We start from the raw sequence: 17,593 nt of genomic DNA, 5'->3' as shown, positions 1-17,593 counted from the left end.
CTGAACAGTAGCTAGTACTTGCTCTCGTCGCTGTCTTTGGCGCGCTCGCTTATCTGGCTTATGGCGACGTTCCCCCCCGTTCTTGGTTTCACTGCCTGCCGAGATGGCGCAGGCTTCAATTGATCATAACGAGCTTCGCTAGGAGTATCATGTGGTGGTGGAGCGGGTGGGGGCGGTGGAGGGTTGTTTGGCCCATATGGACCTTTGGCTGCGCCTCTGGTGTGGAGCCCTTGGAGATGCGACATGTCTGTTTGATCAAAAGATGATGGCGGTTGTTGAAGGTCGAGGTTGAGGGTCGTAGTCCGGCGTTGAGCGAACAAATCAGTAGCGACCTCGATCTACGATCGAGAAAATTGGCGCCGCTGCGCTTGAGCTACGCGAGGCATTCACCAAGACTTAACTCTTTCGATTATGACGTCACATCGTTGCCGAAGACACTACCTGCTGTTTCGAAAGTGGTCGTGCGAAGCTGGAGTCGATCCTGAGTGAATTACCGATGCGAAGTAAACATCGCAGACGTCGGATTGAGAACTACCCCAACGAACTTCTTGCAGCATAAGACCATGAGGAGCGAAGACCCGATTTTACGAGAAAATTTCACCCACTCTTTTGCATAGTTGTTATTATTGTAACGGCAACGCCTTTCAAAAGCGCATCTCATATCTACCAACATTCGGAATCTTATATCCACCCCGGGGGAGGACATCTTTTCTCAGGTACGACAACACCAAGCTCTCCGCAGTTCCTCTCGTTATCGCCCATCTCATATAACTGAAACATTGAACTTACATCCGCTGTCGTAATTCTCACATTGAGTTCCCCCATTTCTGGTGGTGGACAGTGTAGCTCGGGGAAGACATGACCTTCCATTTCAGCGAATGGCCGACCGTCCTTCTCGAAGAATATCACTCCATCTGCCTCCAATCTGGGCTGGTCTGCGCATTCAACCCACGTATTCTCCGTCTTAGGCTCGCTACGTTCCTTCGCCATCTTGCGACGGCGGAACAGCCAAACTATCGAGAGCATTAACAACAGGAAAGCTACGCTGCCAATAGAAGCACCTGCTACTGCGCCTTTACTTGTGTTTATCAATTTAGCTCTAGCTCCTGTAGCAGCGTTTTCTAACCCTGGACTCCAAATTGGCACAATCTGCTGTCTTTCGTTCGTTGCTGGGAATAAGGCTTGGTGCACCGAAAAGTTGTTCCGTTCATAGTCGACTCGTATGTACGCTTCTTGGAAAAATGTACGACCGAGCGTATACTGCGTCTCATTCTGTGCTCGCCTGATCGGGAAGTAATTCGTCGTGTTCTGATAGATTGGATACGACGCCTGTTGGTCAAATGCGCTATATGGTAATACGATGTTGATTCTCTCACCCGGATTCGCCGTTTGGCCGAGACCGAACGTTATTGAAGGGTTTCGCTCAATGAGTAGAGCGTGCGTATGTGAATCAACCACGTAGAGATCGGTACTGTTGTCGTACGTAAGGTTAAAGGCTCTAGCGAAGGCATCGCAAGCAGACACGGGCAACCAGATTTGCGATTCCGCAAAGTCGATCAATGAATATGCTGGGCCATCTGGAAATACGCTAACGGTTTGGTTTTGCATGTCTCGAGTCACTATCGCCTGGATGTTGAGACTAGGCTTCCGACTGTCATTTGCGTCGAAAGGGAAGCTGATGGTATTTGGAATGAAACGAGTTTGGTCGTAACCCCCGAAAGTCAAGCCCCCAAAAGCGTTCGGTTTCTCTGCGATGTGTTAGGCTTTTGTCTTGGCCAGTTCCCACTACCCTACTCCTGACTCGACTTACTGTAGTATGCCCCGGCGGTGTAGCCGTAACTTAAACTTGGTATGTACTGCTCCTCCTTTAAAGTCGATATCATGCTTCGCTGTGGATTCTCGAATTCGGAAAAGTTACTTGGTTTGACGTCCATACCTAATCGACCAACCCACAACCGTGGGTTTACGACCCCTCCGATTACTTGGCTCTCCAGCGTGGGCCCGCCAGAATTCACGATCATGAGACCCAACGTGTCGAGACCGTAAAGACCGCTGGCATTATACCCGAGCTCTTCCCGCGCTGTGGTCCCGTATATGCCGATCTCATGCCAGGTACTAGAGTTCCGTACTTGGAAGCCGTTGTTCGCCTTCCCTTTATACATCTCAGCGCCACGAAGGAACGTACAATTATCCTAGAGGTTGAAAGCACGAATCAGCATCAACCGTTAGTCGAACTATAGGACAATTGTTGCTTACAGGAGCGTCCTCCTTGCATGCGCCTGCTAAAGGTAAGAAGGTTTCGCTGGTAACTGTTGACGGCAAGACGCGAAATGACTGCCCAGGCGTGCCCGCACGCACAACAAAGCTGGACCACTTTCCATCATTCCCATCGAAATACTGAGATGCAGCAAATGAAATTGGGGCCGGCTTTCTCGAAGAGTTTGAGGCAGACATGATGGGCCTTAGTTTGGTCGATGGGTGCTGGACCCTTTGACTGCAAGTGTACTGCGGACTATGTGACAGAAAGAGGAGATATCGGTGCCTCTCAACATATAGATGTACATTGAAGCATTTGATGCCCGGGGATCGAAAATTGACCTCAATGTCGATCTATCCCCGCGAACACATTACCCTATGTGCTCGTCACAATCACATAGGACTATATCATCGACGAAACTCCTGAGAGCAATATCTGAGACAAGCCGAAACATAAGCGACGTCTAGATTACACGGTAGCACCGCTTTACGCTTGCATGCATCCTCCACGGCTGCTCGTTTGCGTCATGACAGATGCAGGAACAATCCAATCACAAGAGTTCAACAGGGTCGGTCAGAACTTGGTTTGACTGTTGTTCTCGAATTTGGCTTTTTCAATGGGCAGCCTCCTTGTTCCAGCGGGGTTTGTCATCACTTGTGGGAGCTTACCAGCGAAGCTGTACAAGTCCGACAGGGGCCAAAATACCATCAACCAACCATATCACACAACTAAATATATTACCGACCAGAAAAGCACCGCCCGTACACTATTTAATTTACCAAACCAGCAATTAACGGACATGGCTTTCCGTGGCTACATCCCTTTTTGTCAAGCAACGCCGGACTCTCCACGCCAAGCACCAGAGTCAAACACTAAGACCCCAGTACACATGTTCCTAGGTAAAATTCCTTGATGAGTATGCTGATAGATGCTTCATCATCGCAGAGCGCAGTGATATCACCTAGTCTACGGATTCTGGTAATCGGACTTTACAATATTTACAGCTTGGCATTAACGTGCGTCAAGGGTCGCGATTAGGGTGAGATAATATAAGAGGCTGTTTTCTTCTCATACTTTACTAAACTATGCAACACTTTCACTCGTCTCTTAGCTTTTTCGGTTCCAACTTCCCTTTCTTACTCCCAATTGGTTCCATTCGATACTACCTTTCTCCAACGACACTGCAAGATTCGTCACGATGGTATCTTCAGTACTCATTTACCTTGGGCTTTTGGCCCTCACTGCGACGCCCAGCCTTACAGCTCCTACTGGTCCTCCGTCTGTAGTTCTACGGGCTGCTAAATTGTGCGATGATGCTAGTCTTTCATGGTTAGTGCTTCTCGCCAGGTGCTTTGACATTGATTACTCATATTGCAAAGGGACGAGAAGGGGGACGCAGGATGTCCCATTTGCCGTCACCCCGAGGAAATGCCATTGTAAGCACCTAGGAAGTCGCTATTAGAGTATTTTTAATAGCAAAAAGGGATGTGTTCAGACAGCGCTGCGTTCTCCAGAATCCCGCAATTACACATCCAAAATTCGACCATGTCTGGCGACGCGATGCAGGAAAAGTGGCCCCAGAAACATACCTTGCTGGCGAATACATACTTTCCGAGGACTTCAAGGACCCAGGCGTTCTGAATAGTGCGCACGCAAGGGCTGGTCTGATGTGGCGCCGAGACGCCGAGAAGACTGCTGATGAGCTTCCACCGAAGGCCGCTCATTCTTTACCAGACGACCCATTCCCCCTACCAATTGAGCCATATCGTCTTCCCCGGCCAAAAAAACCTCTACCGCGACCAGTCTTGACAGGGCCTGTGTTACCAAGCTATCCGATCGAAGATCCCCCGTCCGATCAGATTGCAAGGATACCAAAAGATGACAGAACATTTAACTACAAGGAGCGTCGAGGCGTCGAGGAAGATGTTTATCTAGGCGTTCCTTTGGACGGCGAAACCCTTGCATCCCCCTTCAAAAGGCGACCAAGATCGTATACGCTTGAGGCAGATCAGCTTCTTGCACAGACCAGTTCAGCTCCAAAAGACATGGTAGTGAACGATGTTATGATACACCACCCAGTGAGCAGTATCTTCCGTCGTCGTGGGCGGTTGGCCAACCCAGCAGGGTACGACAACGATGACAACGCCGACGATAACACTCATACTACGGTACCAGTCGAGAGTATTCATGATTCTGGCCCAACTACTGGTTTACAGTATTCCCAAAATCATTTTGTTGTCGTCCATCACCCTGTGGGTGGTATATACCGTCGCAGCCAGTCTAAGTGGACTCAAAACAAGCACGATATTGATTCCATACAAGGGCGGCCCGCTGGTCCTTTAAACAAGGACATGAGGGATACTGACAATACAGTCCGTAAACTAGCTCTTGATATCTACCGACGACACCACCTCACCAGTCCGACAACAGGTTCTGACAAATACGTGCTGGAGTCTGACAGGATGTTTCACCACGACCATGAAGCTGTTATCTCTCCCAACATTATCGAGTCGAAACCAACTCCAAAGCATAGCAAGCACCTACAGGGTGATGTGACAATAACCAGGCTTAACCGAACACGCTCCAACGATGCAGCTACGGTGCTTAAGCCTCAAGACTTGAGAAATGGAATCGAGAAGCGGGGAGCTAATTCTGTGCCTCCTCCGGAGTTCTTTGAGAATCATTCGTGGCCGTTTGGTTCAGTGGGACCGGAAATTCCAGATGAACCTTTTGATCCAATTCTTGAAGATCGCAGCCCTAAGCACAACAAAGACGGGGAACAGCAGAAGAAGCAGGAAGAAAAGGAAGAAACGGAGAAGAGCGGGGATACAGAACATGAGCCACAGATAGTGAACACTCGTCCAAATGGCTTGAATCTTCAGTTCATCCCAGCGATTGTTCATAAGCCCGCGAATGAAGTCTCTCGTCGCGATTCAAGTGCCCTCAATTGGGACGACTACAGGAAGGAAAACTCGGTAGTCGCTGGTACACAACCGTCTAGCGGTATTCAATTAGGAGTTGCACGGTTCGATCCTCACGATTCCAGTGTGTTTGGAGGGAATACGCGCCGCTGGGACTTGCCTACAACCAAAGAGAATCCAAACAAGAGTGCTGAGGTTGAGGCAACAGTTGCCGCCCCAGATGTGGGAATCCCCAACACTAACCTCAACGCACCACTCCCTACTCAGCAAGCCGGCCAACCCACCGACAAGCAGACAATTCATGTCAAATGGCCGCAGGGAGCTAATTCCCATCCTATCGCGAGCGGCGTCTTCCACGATGATCCAGTGATTGGACGCCGAGCTGCGAAGAAAGACAAGGAGTCTCATCGTCATAAGGATCCAGACCTCCTGGATGTGACCGACCGCTACACGGCCCGGATGTTTGCCCTAGCGAACAACGTCTACCGCCGTGATGAGAAAGACGTTGTTGAAGACCTAGTTGCGTACACGCACGAAACCAACAATCACCCCGATGGTCCGAGGGACATATGGAAAGATGCAAATAACTCTGAGCGTCGAGACACGGATGGCCCAGTGGAAAAACTTTTGGATTCCAGTGCAACGGAAGCAAAGCCCCTTCTCGCCATGTTGCCCAACAAGCCTAATTCGCATGACGCCGCTGTCCCAAATCACAGCAGCGAACAATATAGCGGTGTGCTTCCTCGAGAGCCACGCAAACATAAGGACAACGATGAGAGTAAGGATTCGCAGGAGCCGGAGAAAGCCAGGCCGAAAGCCGTAATGTTGAAACCAGCCGACGCCGTGCACAAGGTTCAGGGTGAAGAGAGCAAGATGTGAAAGGAAGGGATGGGGAACTATGTAGCGTGACGGTGGACGGCACGATACGCTTTTCTTTTGTAACAGAATCGACTTCAAACCAGGATAGAATGTGCGACTTTCGAATCTCTCTTTTTCTCTCTCGCAGTTATTTGGCTTAGTTATTAGTACTTTTTCAATGCGAATCTCATCTCTGAGATACCTGTGATTGTGAAGAATAGCACAACACTGCAGCGTGAGTTTGCAACCACATAGAAGGATGGTAGACGTTATGCAATGAAATTAAAGTCCCTCTTGCCGTTCAAAAAGTATGGGTACTCATGAAACCAACACCAGGCGCCATCTCGCCACGTCAGGACGTCTACACTATGAACATACAAACTCGCTTCGCAACCTTGCACGCGCCTCGCCTGCCATTCATCTTATGTCCTCTCTGAAGGCACTCCTCCGGCTCTCGTTCAATGGGCTATCCAAGCTGTTGATACTGCCTGCCTTCTTATGCGCAGGTGCACTCGGCATCACCGCCGTGCCTCCACCTTGATAGCTCGTATCCTCGCCATGGTTGAGCGGTCTTGGGCTGACACCCCTCAGACTCTCCGCATTCTCATCGCCAAAAGGGTTGTTCCGCGCACTTCGGCCGTCGAGATGCTCATCATAGCTATCGCGGTTGCGACTCCTTCCGCGAGCGGGCTCGACAGAGAGGCCAGCTTTCGGAGCACCATAGGGCGTGGTTGCGTAGGGATTGGAGCTAGCAGCGTGGGCGGGTTCCTGCAGGCCGAGTTCCTGCTCCTCGTAGTATGCCTCGTCGCCTACGCGCGAGCTCCACGCTTCATCTGGGTCCAGTCTGCTTCCCGCGCCTCTTCCTCTCGGTTGTCCGGCTGCGTAGCCCGGCTCTTCGTAGGCGCCTGCCGCGTACCTGTTGTTGCGATTCTTGAACTTGCGCATCTGCGTGTCGATCCAGCCCTTGATGCCTGTGGGCGCGGGACCGGGGTAGTTGGATGCGCCGCCTGCAGAGGTGTTGCGAAAGGCAGCAATGGGGTTCATAGACGGCGCAGGGAGTCCATTGCGCGAGGCGTTCCATCGTGCGTAAAAGTACCAGCCGAAGTAGGAGATGGCGAGGAGGAGGAGCAGGACTATGATGAAGACGAGCCAGCCGTTCATTTTGGCGGTGTTCGTGCTCTATGGATTTCAAGCTTATTGGGGTCGCATGTGCGGTAGTTGGCTGAGTTGGTCGCGAGCAGGCGGGTGTGGTGGGTTTGGTGTCGCGGATAGCGGCTGACGATTCTGTCGCTGCAAGAGATGGGAGACAATGAACAGTCTATGTTGCTCGGGGGATTTCAAGATTGCAACGTCTGACTGGGCGCACTGTAGCTTGTTGGTGAATGCTGAGCGCGGCTGGGCTAACGCTCAACTGTTGCCAAGAGCGAGAGGATGACGTAACACTTGCTGTCAAATGCTGACGCCTGCCCTCCAGACAAATGGGGCAGCCCTCTAGAACTCGGATTTGCACGTGTCTCGTAGGGCTGCAATCGCCAGGTATATAATTTGGTGTCTTGAATGGCGGTTATCAAAGCCGGCGTGGTTTGTCTCAGGAGCAGATGGTCTTGGGGATGACGTACTAGGCTTAGCGCGCCTGTACTGTGAGACGACAACGGGAAGGTGGGACCAGACGCTGATGATGCCTGTCACGACATTGGACGTTATCGTGCTCACCATGGCGACCGCGTTAACAATACCACAGCTTTCCGAAGAGCTCCACTCTCATTGCCAATCAGCTGTAATTAAATCCCGCGTTCGTTGAGACGTCCAAGAGCATGGCCAAGTCGGAGCAACCCGTCGATGGAGCGAAGATGACGGAAGAACCGCAGAAGGCCAAAGAATTCACTATAACATTACCAGGTCCAGATGGTACATTTGAAGTCATCGCGCTACTGGAACACAATGAAGATGCCGCTCAACACCCGCGCCTTATCAAGGTCTCAAAACGCCCTCTCCCCTCTCCAAGGCCAGCATCAACAACAGAGCGAGAAACGCGAGTTGTTCTTTCCCTGGGATCTGGCCACCAACAAGCAGCTCACTTCTTCGAAGATGTCGTATCTCCCATCCTCACAACCCTATACGGAGAAGAGGGGATGCTGACCTTGAAGATTCACACAACACAGTCAGCAACGACAATCCTGGAGCTTACTAACGAAGTCTTGTTCCCAGCGGCGAATGGGACCACTGTAACGGATCCTACAAGTGGTGCGTCTTCAGAGCAACACAAGGGTAAACCGCTGAGAATTCTATTGCTTTCTGGCGATGGTGGCGTGGTTGACTTGGTGAACGGCCTGTCGTCGAAGGCCATGTCGTCTCAGTACGTGGCACCACAAGTCGCCCTCCTCCCGTTGGGCACGGCAAACGCTCTCTACCACTCCATCAATGCCAACGCCGGGGCAAACAACAAGTGGGGCTTACACGCCCTCGCTTCATCCACGTCCAAACCACTACCAATCTTCACAGCATCCTTCTCCCCGGGCGCACGTTTACTCGTAGACGAAGCACGTGTTGAAGAAGCCCTACCAACGGATGAAAAAGGAAACGGCAAACTGCACGGCGCGGTAGTATGCAGCTGGGGCATGCACGCCTCCCTCGTGGCCGACTCTGACACAACCGAGTACCGCAAGTTTGGCATCGATCGCTTCAAGATGGCTGCCAAGGAAGCCTTGTATCCCTCCGACGGCTCCCCGCCCCATCCTTACAAGGGCCGCGTCTCGGTTTTGAAAGGCAGCGACGACTGGACGGCATTGCCGGAGGAAGAGCACATGTACGTTCTCGCTACGCTTGTTTCCAACCTGGAGCAACCGTTCTGCATCTCGCCTGCTTCGAAGCCGCTTGATGGTTCCTTGCATCTCGTGCATTTTGGGCCCACGAGTGGGGACGAGGCGATGCGCATCATGGGTCTAGCCTACCAAGGTGGGAAGCACGTAGAGGATCCGGCTGTACGGTACGAAGCGATCAATGGCTTGCGCATCGACTTCAAGGGTATGGAGGACGATGGGCGGTGGCGACGCATATGCGTTGACGGGAAGATTGTGCGCGTGGACAAGGATGGCTGGGTGGAGATTAGGAAGGAGGAGAGACGAGTGCTCGATGTTGTTGTCGCGTGAGATAGGGTCACTCTCCAAGCATGATCTCCATAAACGCATCGAGAACGAAGCAGTAGAAAGACCAGAATAATCATATTGTAGCAACTATGAGGATATCAAGAGCGCGGTGCAGTTTCATAATTCATAAACCATCTTACAACCAACATTGAGCCAACATTGAACCACCCATTGCGAACGCCAAATCGCCTGCTCAAGAACTCGGATACAACATGGCGTTTTGCGGCACATATAGCATTTTAGGAGCGCTATTCCCACCAAATTAATAGTAATGTGGTTGATCAATTACCGGCCCTGTGGAGTCGGACTATACGGCGCATAAGGCGGCGCCGGGGTATACTGCGCCTGCGTCCGGACATAATCCTGTGGATTATAGGCATACTTCTGGGCCTCAGCAGGGAGTCGGCTCTCGTGCTTCCTTCGATCATCGTGCTCTTCCCTCGTTTCTTCCATAGTGGGCAGTTCAGCGGCAAAACTCTTTTGCTCCAGGCCTGGCGATCGCATGCTTTCTGATGGCGCATACGAACTCGGGCGTGAACTTGCTGAACTGTGGGATACGGTTGACCAGCGCGCGTCGGGTTGCTGCGGAGAGTGCTGGGCGGTGGAGTCGGATGCTGTGGAGAGACGACTGCCGTTAGGGTGCAGGAGGCCCGGTGAGGTTTGAGGGTGGTAGTAGTCGCCTGGAAGCTCCATGACGACGTTGTTCTGTCCTAGCAGCTCATGTGGTGGGACATGTTGACTGTTGTGTGGAAAGGTAGGCGAGCGGGTTGGCGACATGGGCATATTGTACGGCTGCGAGGGCGATGATTGCGGGCTCCGCACAGAGGACCGATCTGCAGGATTTATCGTCTTCAGTTTGCCATTCTCCATCATGCCCTGCAGCGCGCCCGAGTCCATCAACTCGGCTTTCTTGATCAGTCGCTCCAGCATGATCTTGGCAGCGGCCTTCATCTCCTTCTTCACAAAGCTGACCATGGTGACATTGCACTTGATCTCGACGTCTTCGCGAATATACAGTCCCTCCGCTGGTGCTCCAGAACCCAGCTCTTTCGGCTCGGGAGGTTCGCCGGGCTGGTTGCCGCAGACCTGCCACTTGATGCGGAGGTCGACGTTGGCAGGCGCGTAGGTATGTGTTTGCAGGCCAAAGGGCAGGTCATGGAAGACGCCGCGATGCTTGATGGCGCCGCTTCCCATCTTGCCAATGCCCGGAATGTACTGGATACGCTGCGCAATCTCGTACCATGTTGAATAAAACTCGTCTGCTGGGGCCGAGCGCGGGGCTTTGATGGCTTCGTATCCTGTGACGAGAGGGTTCAGCTCGATGATCTCGCCGTGGCTGTGGAGGAAGTCGATTGCGAGTTGGCGCGGGATGAATTGCGGTATGGGCGTGATGTTTGTGTACTGGGCTTTCTTGCGCATCATCTTGGCGGTCGCGATCCTTTTCCAATTGTTTTAGTCTTCGAGGGAGAGGGTAGTTGTATGGGAGGCGAGCTGTCAGAAGAGAAGCAGTAAGCAGCTTTCTACATGGATTAGTTAGCCAGGGAACCCGCAACCCAGATCGGCACAGCTGAGAGACGTCATGCACGTCGCGGCGCATGATATCAGAAAACAATACAAGAGACATTACTCACATGTAGAAGATGTTGTTCGTCGCGAACTTTGCTGGAGCAGCAGTCTACCATGGCGACCATGTATACTTTGCGCGCTCTACCCGGGATGTACACCTTCCGGAATCGTCGTCATGAGGAAACGCGGTGGCTTGTGGGCCGCTAGTTTTGGGCCGCCCTTCAGTCAGCGACTAGGCTGTGGGGTTGTGGATCGCCACGAAGGCCCTCTATCAAGTCTTACCACTTGCTTTTAGCTTCTCAAGTGCTGGAGGCGCCACTGTGAAGACGTACGCGCTGACTTTTTGGGCTCCTCAGCCCTCTTGTCCGTCTCGTGGCAGCTGAGTCCACAGTCTCCCCAGCCCGCATACAGTTGTGCATTTCTGCCAAGCGACACTACTAGACAGCGACAAGAAACTGAGTCCCCTCCCGGTTGCGATCTACCCATCTGCGACTGAAGCTGTGCACTGATCTACACCACAAATCATCATTCCGCTACAAGATGCGACATCCAGGGGGAAGCACCAGCGTCGGGCACGAGTTTTTTTTGTACAACGGCGACAGGCGACGAGAGCTGCGATTATACTTTTTCAATTACTAACGCAAACTAAGCTATGTAGACGCCATCCTTCCATTTCATAAGCCAGAAAGGAAAAGCACAGAAACCATCGGACAGCCTGCCACTAGGCCACCGAGGGGATATCATCGTCGTGATCCTAATATTACAAGGTCCCAATACTCGCTCTTTTCATTTTTCACCAATCCATACGCATGTCGTAAGGTCGTGTCGTAATGTGATGTGATACGTCAGGCAATAATCATATGCGTGAGACAATATGACTAGACGATCCTTGTCTAATGTTGAAGAGTCGCTTACAACTCCTGCTTGGCCTTAGCAGACGCGGAGCTGGCGCTCGAGGCGGCAGAGGCGGAAGCGCTGGCAATAGACTTGGAGGCAGCGACGGAAGCGCTCGAGGCCGACTTGGAGGCGGCAGCGGAAGCACTGGCAGCAGACTTGGAGATGGAAGACGACGACGAAGAGGCAGCCTTGGCGGCAGAGCCAGTGAGCGAGGTGGCGCTGGAAGAAGCACGAGCGGAAGCAGAGTACGCGCTGGCGGCAGCGGCATCCGTAGCAATACCGAACTGGTTCTTGATCAAGTTGGTGTAGTAGGCAAGGCCACCAGTAGCGGCAGCGTACTGGTTACCGGCCTGGGAGGTAGCGGCGCCATAGGCAGAGGCAGCAGTGGCGGAAGCGCTGTCACCATAGATGCGGGCACGGTGCTTGCGGGCAAGAGCGATAAGCTCGTTGCGCTTGGAGCCCTGGGGAACCTTGATGCCGTTCTTGTCGGCCCACTCCTTGATCTGGCTATCAGACCATGAGTCAAGGAGCGCGTCACTGAGGCTCGATTGAGCAGAAGCAGCAGCAGAAGAGACCGAAGCGTAGGCACCCTGAGCGTTCAAGCTGGCAAGACGGGACTGGCGGCGGAGATTGGCAATGAGCGAGTCGCGGGTGGAGGGCTGGGGAACGTTGTAGCCACGCTCGTCGAACCAAGCCTTGAGGTCAGACTCGGACCAGGAGGCGTAGAGCCAGTCGCCTGGGTAGTTTGCGGTCTCCTTGGCCTTCTCGGCGGCAGACTGGTAGTTTTCGCGGACAGCCTTAAGAAGGGAGTCACGCTGGCGGGGCTGGGGAACTGGGATGCCGTGCTTATCGGCGAATGCCTTGAGTTGCGAGTCCGACCATCTATGAGGTGTTAGTATGCATCATTGAAGGCGAAGTAGTGATACGTACGAGTCGAAGATCCACTCCTTGACGTTGCTGTAAGCCTGGTTCGTTGAATCCTCAGTCTCAGTCCAGTAGACCTTGACCTGCTCGGCTAGGCTCTTGGTGTCCTTCTCGGTGCCCTTCTTCGCCTGCTGGCCCTTGAGGGCAAGGTAGTTGGTTAGGGTCTGGGCGTCCCAGCTGGTGTAGGGAGTGACGACCTTGTCGTTCCAGTGGGCCTTGACAGTGTTCTGGAGACTCTTGCGGTCAGAAGGCCCTGGGTGGGGGATGTTGTTGTCCGAGAGCCAGCGCTCGAGCTCCGTCTCGTGCCACTTGTCGTAGACTGCATTCTGATGTCAGCTGGAGGTCTTTGAATCGGGGTGTGTCTGCAGCCGCCCTTGGCCTGAAAACAATACACGTAGAGGGACCGTGCTTAAGAGCAGCATGCATAAGAGAAGAGGGGGCTCCCACTATACGCACCAGCGTTTCCAAACCAGCTGTTAGCCGTTGCCTGAGCGGCGAGCGTCACCACCAGGGTGGATGCAAGGGAGAACCTCATATTGTGCGGATGCCGAATGTGTGTTTGTTCGTAATATCGATAGATGAATCACGAAGACGAGGGTATAAAGTGGGGTGTGTATCGGCAATGGAGGGAGAGGTGTTTAGGTGTGAGAGGCGAGGATGAGCTTTATGGGGGGGTGGGAAAGACAATGGCGGGCGGGTAAGATATTGTGTGCGAGTGACGTAGTTTGGACGTTGGGTGGAGTTGGGACAAACAAGGTCAAGGGGCGCGCCTGCCTGCCCCACAGCCAATCGGAAGCTATGACCCATTGACATGATCGCGTTTTTGAGGTGCGCAATTGTGAGATGGCTGTCACAAGCAAGGCCCAGGCCCTGGGGGCGGTTGGCCATTACAGCACGCTGAGACCTGTCAAGCCCTTATTTTATTAGACATCTCTTGGGTAAACAGAACATCAACAGGGTGTGTGTATTGGCATGGCATGCAGTTTGTTGCTGTGTGAGGCCCTGGAGCTGTAAGCGTGTTGCCATGCCATTTTGCAAATCCCATCACCATATTTTGCGGGGATCGCCGCCCCTTACGTCATGCACAACAGTCCCGTCCATGCACAACACAAGAGTCGTGATGTGTCCTGAAGCAACTGCAGGCAAAACTCCAATTGAAGTCTAGCTCTTCTGGAGACGAGACCTTTGAGCTCTCATCGCTGTGGCGAATTTCGTGAATTTATACGCTCTAGATGGTCCTCCGCGGCCCCACAAATGCACAAGGCGGCGGTACGGTGTCGTCTTCCCAAGCACAATTGTCTTGCAGCAAACGCATATTAAATGTGGAAATTGGGTAGACTGGGATGAACTGTCGTGATATTTGATCCCACCCAAAACGCCTCCCACAACTATCGTACATTCATTGCCATCATTTTGTCCTACTTCCCAACCATGGCCTACTGGACACCCCCAGCACTCCATTGTCCCTCTTTGCCTATCATACCCTGAGAGCCCACTCCCAGAGCGTCTACTCACCTTTCCAGAACTTGTCAGACACTTTGTCCTTGGCCGCATCCTCATTGCTGACCTTCTCATGCGCCTGCTCAGCCCTGCTGTCCATCTCCTCGTTGTGCTTCTTTACATCCTCGCTCTCGTCCTCGCTTGCCGGAGGATTCTCGTTCAGAATCTTGGGTTGCGCACCTTTGACCTCATTCGGACTGGGCTTGTTCTGCTGTCCCTGTTTCACAGCGGGTTCTTTCGAATCAGCCCATCGACGTGTTGAGGTGGAAAACTCGCGTTTGCCAGACGACGAGCCCTTGCTAGAGGATGTTGAGGATGACGAGGATGTCTGGGGAGCCTTGTTCGTGGATGTCTTGTCGTCGTTGGGAGATGACGACGATTTGCCCTCTGCGACCTTGGGCGGTGGAGGACCTGGGTGCTCGAGATTCTCGCTGAGATTCTTGCCCTGCTCTTTTGGTTTCTCGCCTGCTGGATTGCCATCGCCCGAGCCGTAATCACCTGTCGCGAAGCGGAGTTGCAGACGAGCTCGAGGAGCTGCGGAGAGAGCTGCTGGGCGGAGAGCTGCTGAGCGCAGCATTGACATGGGGCGCAGGAAACTCATATTGGTCAATTCTTTGGTGGAATGGCAATTAGACAAAAGTTGATTGGTAAGTCTTTGTGTGGTTCAAGAGGTAGTCTTCGTGCTGTGCGTAGTCGTGGTATGAAGCTATGACCGGTGACATCATTATTGCTTGGATGGACGGGGATCTTCACTGTGCATTCGCCGCATAAGCACGTCACCGGGGTAAGACAGGTGTAGAATAATGCAGCGTCCGCTAGACATGAAAAATAAACTAAATGTCGAATCTATTAAAGTGGAGTAATTGGGTATATCGCCAGATCTTTCCGTGTCCAATGCCTTTGTATGCATCCAATCGCGTCATCCTATCCCGCAGTATATGCGATTTAATGCGAAGTCATCCATATCCCGCGGTATATGCGAAAGCTCAGTCAATTCCAATCATCGTCCCGTCACACCTCCAGTCATCGACTTCAACACCCCTTGGTGCAGTATGGATGGCTTCATTATCGACTTGAATGTGACTAAGCCACGTTCCTACTCGGTTCGCACCGACCTTCTTCCCGTCTCTGGACAAGCCAGCCATGGTTGATGCGGTTGCAGGAGGAGGGCGTGCAGAAGGTACGGCTTCCCGAACCACACGCCGGCTGCTGAAGAACGGAGCGCGAGGGGCGGAGGTGCGAGCTGCCGAGCGAGCTGCCGACGTCGGCAGAGAACGAATAGCATATGAATCGTTCATATGATGACCGCCCGAGTTGCCTAAGCCGTAGACTTGAACAACCGGATCTTCGCGGTGATGGCTTGTTTCTATCGGAGTTGGGTTGAGATGAAGATGGGTTTGTACGTGTGCCGCGAGCGCTTCGTCTGCGCGATCGAGGTCGCGCTCTCGCTCGCTACGGTGTCGAGTACGTGTGCTCGAGCGGCGTGCTAGAGGTGGTGAGGGCTCTTCTGTAATCTCAATAACCTCAACCCCATCATGTTGCCGGGGGGTGTATGGAACTCGCATGTCATTTAGCCGGTCTTCATCTTCACTGAGCTGGTAGTTGAACCAGGGACAGTTGCAAGTCTTCCAAGGCGCTGCGCAGACCATGCAGAATTGAGCCGTGCAGCGGCTACGGGATTGTCAGATCAAGCGTCGCAGAGTGGATATGGAGAACTTACCAAGTCATGTGGTTGCAACCCTCCTTGAGCTCAACCACAGCCTTGCAGCTGTAGCACCTCTGCCAGCCCTTCTCCTTCGCCATCTGTACCAAGCGATTGGTTTCCTCGTCCTGCGGGCATTCTCGTCTCGTGTGGAACCTGCTATTGCACAAGACGCACACTTTTGTGTGGCAAGCGCCACATCGTGCGTACTTTCTTCCGTAAGTCAAATCCATACGTATCCGCGATGGTTTGATCCACTGGCCGCATCCTTTGGCGGGGCAGTATAGTCGATTTGCCGTCGTGTACTCTTGGTACTTCTTATTCCAGAGTATTTTGAATTTGTCATCGAACAATCGTTCGGCATACTTGAGTGGGATGTGCTCTGAGGTGCAGCATCTCGGGGGCATATGCTGTGGATCCTGGACCGAAAGCGTGAACTGACGTTTCAAGCAAGGGTGGCACATCCTGTGACCGCAGGCAAGCTTGGCCGTTTTGTTGATCGGGAGATCATCGTTCATACAGACAAGACAGTCGACTCTGATCATGGGTCAGCGGCATTCCCTCGTTGACTTTGAAGTGACTGACCGTGCAATCACCGCGGACGGTGTACGCTGCGTGGGAGCCCTGAAGATGCTCGAAAGAAGACCTCCAGTACTCCTCCGTGCAGTCTCTCTGACAGACTGCGTTCTAGAAATCGGAACTGGAGAGGTCGGCAATTTTACAGGACTTGTGCGTCTTACCGACGGTCTTGTCGCCATGTGCGCTCTGGTCGGCTCCCGTGCAGACATGCTCCTAGTCATCGTCAGCGTCTACCTTATCACTACACAGGCTGCCGTCATACCTGCTCAAACTTGGAATCTCGACGCGGCGGACAGGCGTAGATCCAGAGCCTGAAAGCGGAGTGTATGCTGTCCGATTCGAAGAGCCGCCCTCGTCGCTCCTCCTGCGCGTAGACGATCGCCTGACAGTAACCTCTTCCACAACACCTCTTGACTTTGGCCTATCGTAGACATAGTCATCGCCTCGATCATCTGCAACGACCTCCCTCCTTTTCACTCTGCGCGTGCCATCCCGTCTGACCTCTCGGTGCCTACTCCGGGGCTTGTCCTTGACTCGCTCATGTCGTATCTCCTGGGCCATGCGCTCCTGGTCACGATGTCTCTCGGCCTCGGGCCTGGTGTAGTAGGATTCTCGCCGCCCTCTCAAGTCATCTAGGTCCAGTTCTGCGTCTCGTCTCGCGTCGTCTGTGCGTCGGCGCTCTCTTCGCTCTCGCTTGGCAAGGGAATGCTCGTCGGTGGATTCGCGGGTTCTATGGCGGCGTCGATGTCGGTGTTCTCGCTCGTCGTCTGGCTGTTCGTCGGCGTAGCGGTATCGTGTGCCTCGCTCATCACGGTCTCTCGCCATGCCCGGGGAGCTGCAGGGTATATATGACTTGCCCAGCTGCCAGCCTCTCAAGTCACAGGCTCCGGCACACTCAGGCAGCGGTGCAGGCGGACGCACAGGAGGGGAGCGTTGTATGGAGAGTTGCGTGTGGGCGTGACAGACGGACAGCGAGCACCTGCAGGCAGGCCAACCCTGATCAGACAAAGGGCTGACCACTTGCACGGGGCAAGCCGTCGGCGGTGAAGGGCACAGTCGTGGACGGAGGCCCTGTTGATCAAAGTGCGGCCCTCCCGCCCCCTCAGGGTTTCTCGCTAGGCGTCTAGCGGTACAGGGGGAGGCAGCCAGGCAGGTAGTAGGCAGTCAGGCGTGCATGGGACTGGCTGCCAGCTGTCTCGGGGCAGAAAGCAGATGATAAGGAAGCAGATGATATGAATCTTGT

At 53.3% G+C, this 17,593-nt stretch overlaps 8 protein-coding genes across 8 annotated transcripts; 2 read left to right on the top strand and 6 right to left on the bottom strand.

Moving 5' to 3' along the window:
- Positions 1-681: 681 nt before the first annotated feature.
- K460DRAFT_380092 (acid protease) lies at positions 682-2,454 on the bottom strand (the record flags this gene model as incomplete). Its single annotated transcript, XM_040935230.1, has 4 exons — positions 682-1,013; positions 1,062-1,748; positions 1,811-2,192; positions 2,257-2,454. 4 exons carry the CDS (start codon positions 2,452-2,454, stop codon positions 682-684), a joined length of 1,599 nt encoding a protein of 532 aa, XP_040784716.1.
- Positions 2,455-3,455: 1,001 nt separating this feature from the next.
- On the top strand, positions 3,456-6,057 carry K460DRAFT_420096 (uncharacterized protein; the record flags this gene model as incomplete). Its single annotated transcript, XM_040938058.1, has 3 exons — positions 3,456-3,586; positions 3,637-3,693; positions 3,741-6,057. The coding sequence occupies 3 exons, from the start codon at positions 3,456-3,458 to the stop codon at positions 6,055-6,057; spliced, it is 2,505 nt and encodes an 834-aa protein (XP_040784715.1).
- Positions 6,058-6,236: 179 nt separating this feature from the next.
- Positions 6,237-7,599, bottom strand: K460DRAFT_370146 (uncharacterized protein). The gene has a single exon (XM_040934095.1). The coding sequence runs from the start codon at positions 7,195-7,197 to the stop codon at positions 6,454-6,456; it is 744 nt and encodes a 247-aa protein (XP_040784714.1). The 5' UTR covers positions 7,198-7,599; the 3' UTR covers positions 6,237-6,453.
- A 287-nt stretch (positions 7,600-7,886) lies between these two features.
- Positions 7,887-9,185, top strand: K460DRAFT_291331 (uncharacterized protein; the record flags this gene model as incomplete). The annotated part of the gene is made up of 2 exons (XM_040929270.1): positions 7,887-8,261; positions 8,304-9,185. 2 exons carry the CDS (start codon positions 7,887-7,889, stop codon positions 9,183-9,185), a joined length of 1,257 nt encoding a protein of 418 aa, XP_040784713.1.
- A 141-nt stretch (positions 9,186-9,326) lies between these two features.
- K460DRAFT_179722 (uncharacterized protein) lies at positions 9,327-11,118 on the bottom strand. Its single transcript, XM_040927040.1, has 2 exons — positions 10,814-11,118; positions 9,327-10,620 (listed from the first exon to the last, which is right to left on the bottom strand). Coding segments are annotated over exons 1-2 (1,155 nt in total). The 5' UTR covers positions 10,816-11,118; the 3' UTR covers positions 9,327-9,467.
- Positions 11,119-11,360: 242 nt separating this feature from the next.
- Positions 11,361-13,127, bottom strand: K460DRAFT_370144 (uncharacterized protein). Its single transcript, XM_040934094.1, has 3 exons — positions 13,017-13,127; positions 12,576-12,888; positions 11,361-12,527 (listed from the first exon to the last, which is right to left on the bottom strand). The coding sequence occupies exons 1-3, from the start codon at positions 13,102-13,104 to the stop codon at positions 11,660-11,662; spliced, it is 1,269 nt and encodes a 422-aa protein (XP_040784711.1). The 5' UTR covers positions 13,105-13,127; the 3' UTR covers positions 11,361-11,659.
- Positions 13,128-13,909: 782 nt separating this feature from the next.
- Positions 13,910-14,719, bottom strand: K460DRAFT_370143 (uncharacterized protein). The gene has a single exon (XM_040934093.1). It carries the CDS (start codon positions 14,668-14,670, stop codon positions 14,077-14,079), a length of 594 nt encoding a protein of 197 aa, XP_040784710.1. The 5' UTR covers positions 14,671-14,719; the 3' UTR covers positions 13,910-14,076.
- Positions 14,720-14,782: 63 nt separating this feature from the next.
- On the bottom strand, positions 14,783-16,436 carry K460DRAFT_345757 (uncharacterized protein). Its single transcript, XM_040931283.1, has 2 exons — positions 15,790-16,436; positions 14,783-15,740 (listed from the first exon to the last, which is right to left on the bottom strand). The coding sequence occupies exons 1-2, from the start codon at positions 16,314-16,316 to the stop codon at positions 15,056-15,058; spliced, it is 1,212 nt and encodes a 403-aa protein (XP_040784709.1). The 5' UTR covers positions 16,317-16,436; the 3' UTR covers positions 14,783-15,055.
- Between the last annotated feature and the right edge of the window lie 1,157 nt (positions 16,437-17,593).

Source organism: Cucurbitaria berberidis (genome assembly GCF_010015615.1).
Source record: "Cucurbitaria berberidis CBS 394.84 unplaced genomic scaffold K460scaffold_5, whole genome shotgun sequence".
NCBI classification, from domain to species: Eukaryota; Fungi; Ascomycota; class Dothideomycetes; order Pleosporales; family Cucurbitariaceae; genus Cucurbitaria; species Cucurbitaria berberidis.
The sequence above is the reverse complement of the archived record's forward strand: the minus strand, read 5'-3'. Positions and strand labels throughout refer to the sequence as shown.

Excerpts from the sequence above, each read along its gene's own strand:
- K460DRAFT_370146 (XM_040934095.1), bottom strand. The coding sequence starts at position 7,197 with ATGAACGGCTGGCTCGTCTTCATCATAGTCCTGCTCCTCCTCCTCGCC.
- K460DRAFT_370144 (XM_040934094.1), bottom strand. The coding sequence starts at position 13,104 with ATGAGGTTCTCCCTTGCATCCACCCTGGTGGTGACGCTCGCCGCTCAG. Across the intron at positions 12,889-13,016 it reads TGGAAACGCTGGTGCGTATA|TCTACGACAAGTGGCACGAG; the intron begins GTGGGAGCCCCC and ends ATCAGAATGCAG. Across the intron at positions 12,528-12,575 it reads AAGGAGTGGATCTTCGACTC|ATGGTCGGACTCGCAACTCA; the intron begins GTACGTATCACT and ends AACACCTCATAG.
- K460DRAFT_370143 (XM_040934093.1), bottom strand. The coding sequence starts at position 14,670 with ATGAGTTTCCTGCGCCCCATGTCAATGCTGCGCTCAGCAGCTCTCCGC.
- K460DRAFT_345757 (XM_040931283.1), bottom strand. The coding sequence starts at position 16,316 with ATGATCAGAGTCGACTGTCTTGTCTGTATGAACGATGATCTCCCGATC. Across the intron at positions 15,741-15,789 it reads GGTTGCAACCACATGACTTG|CCGCTGCACGGCTCAATTCT; the intron begins GTAAGTTCTCCA and ends ACAATCCCGTAG.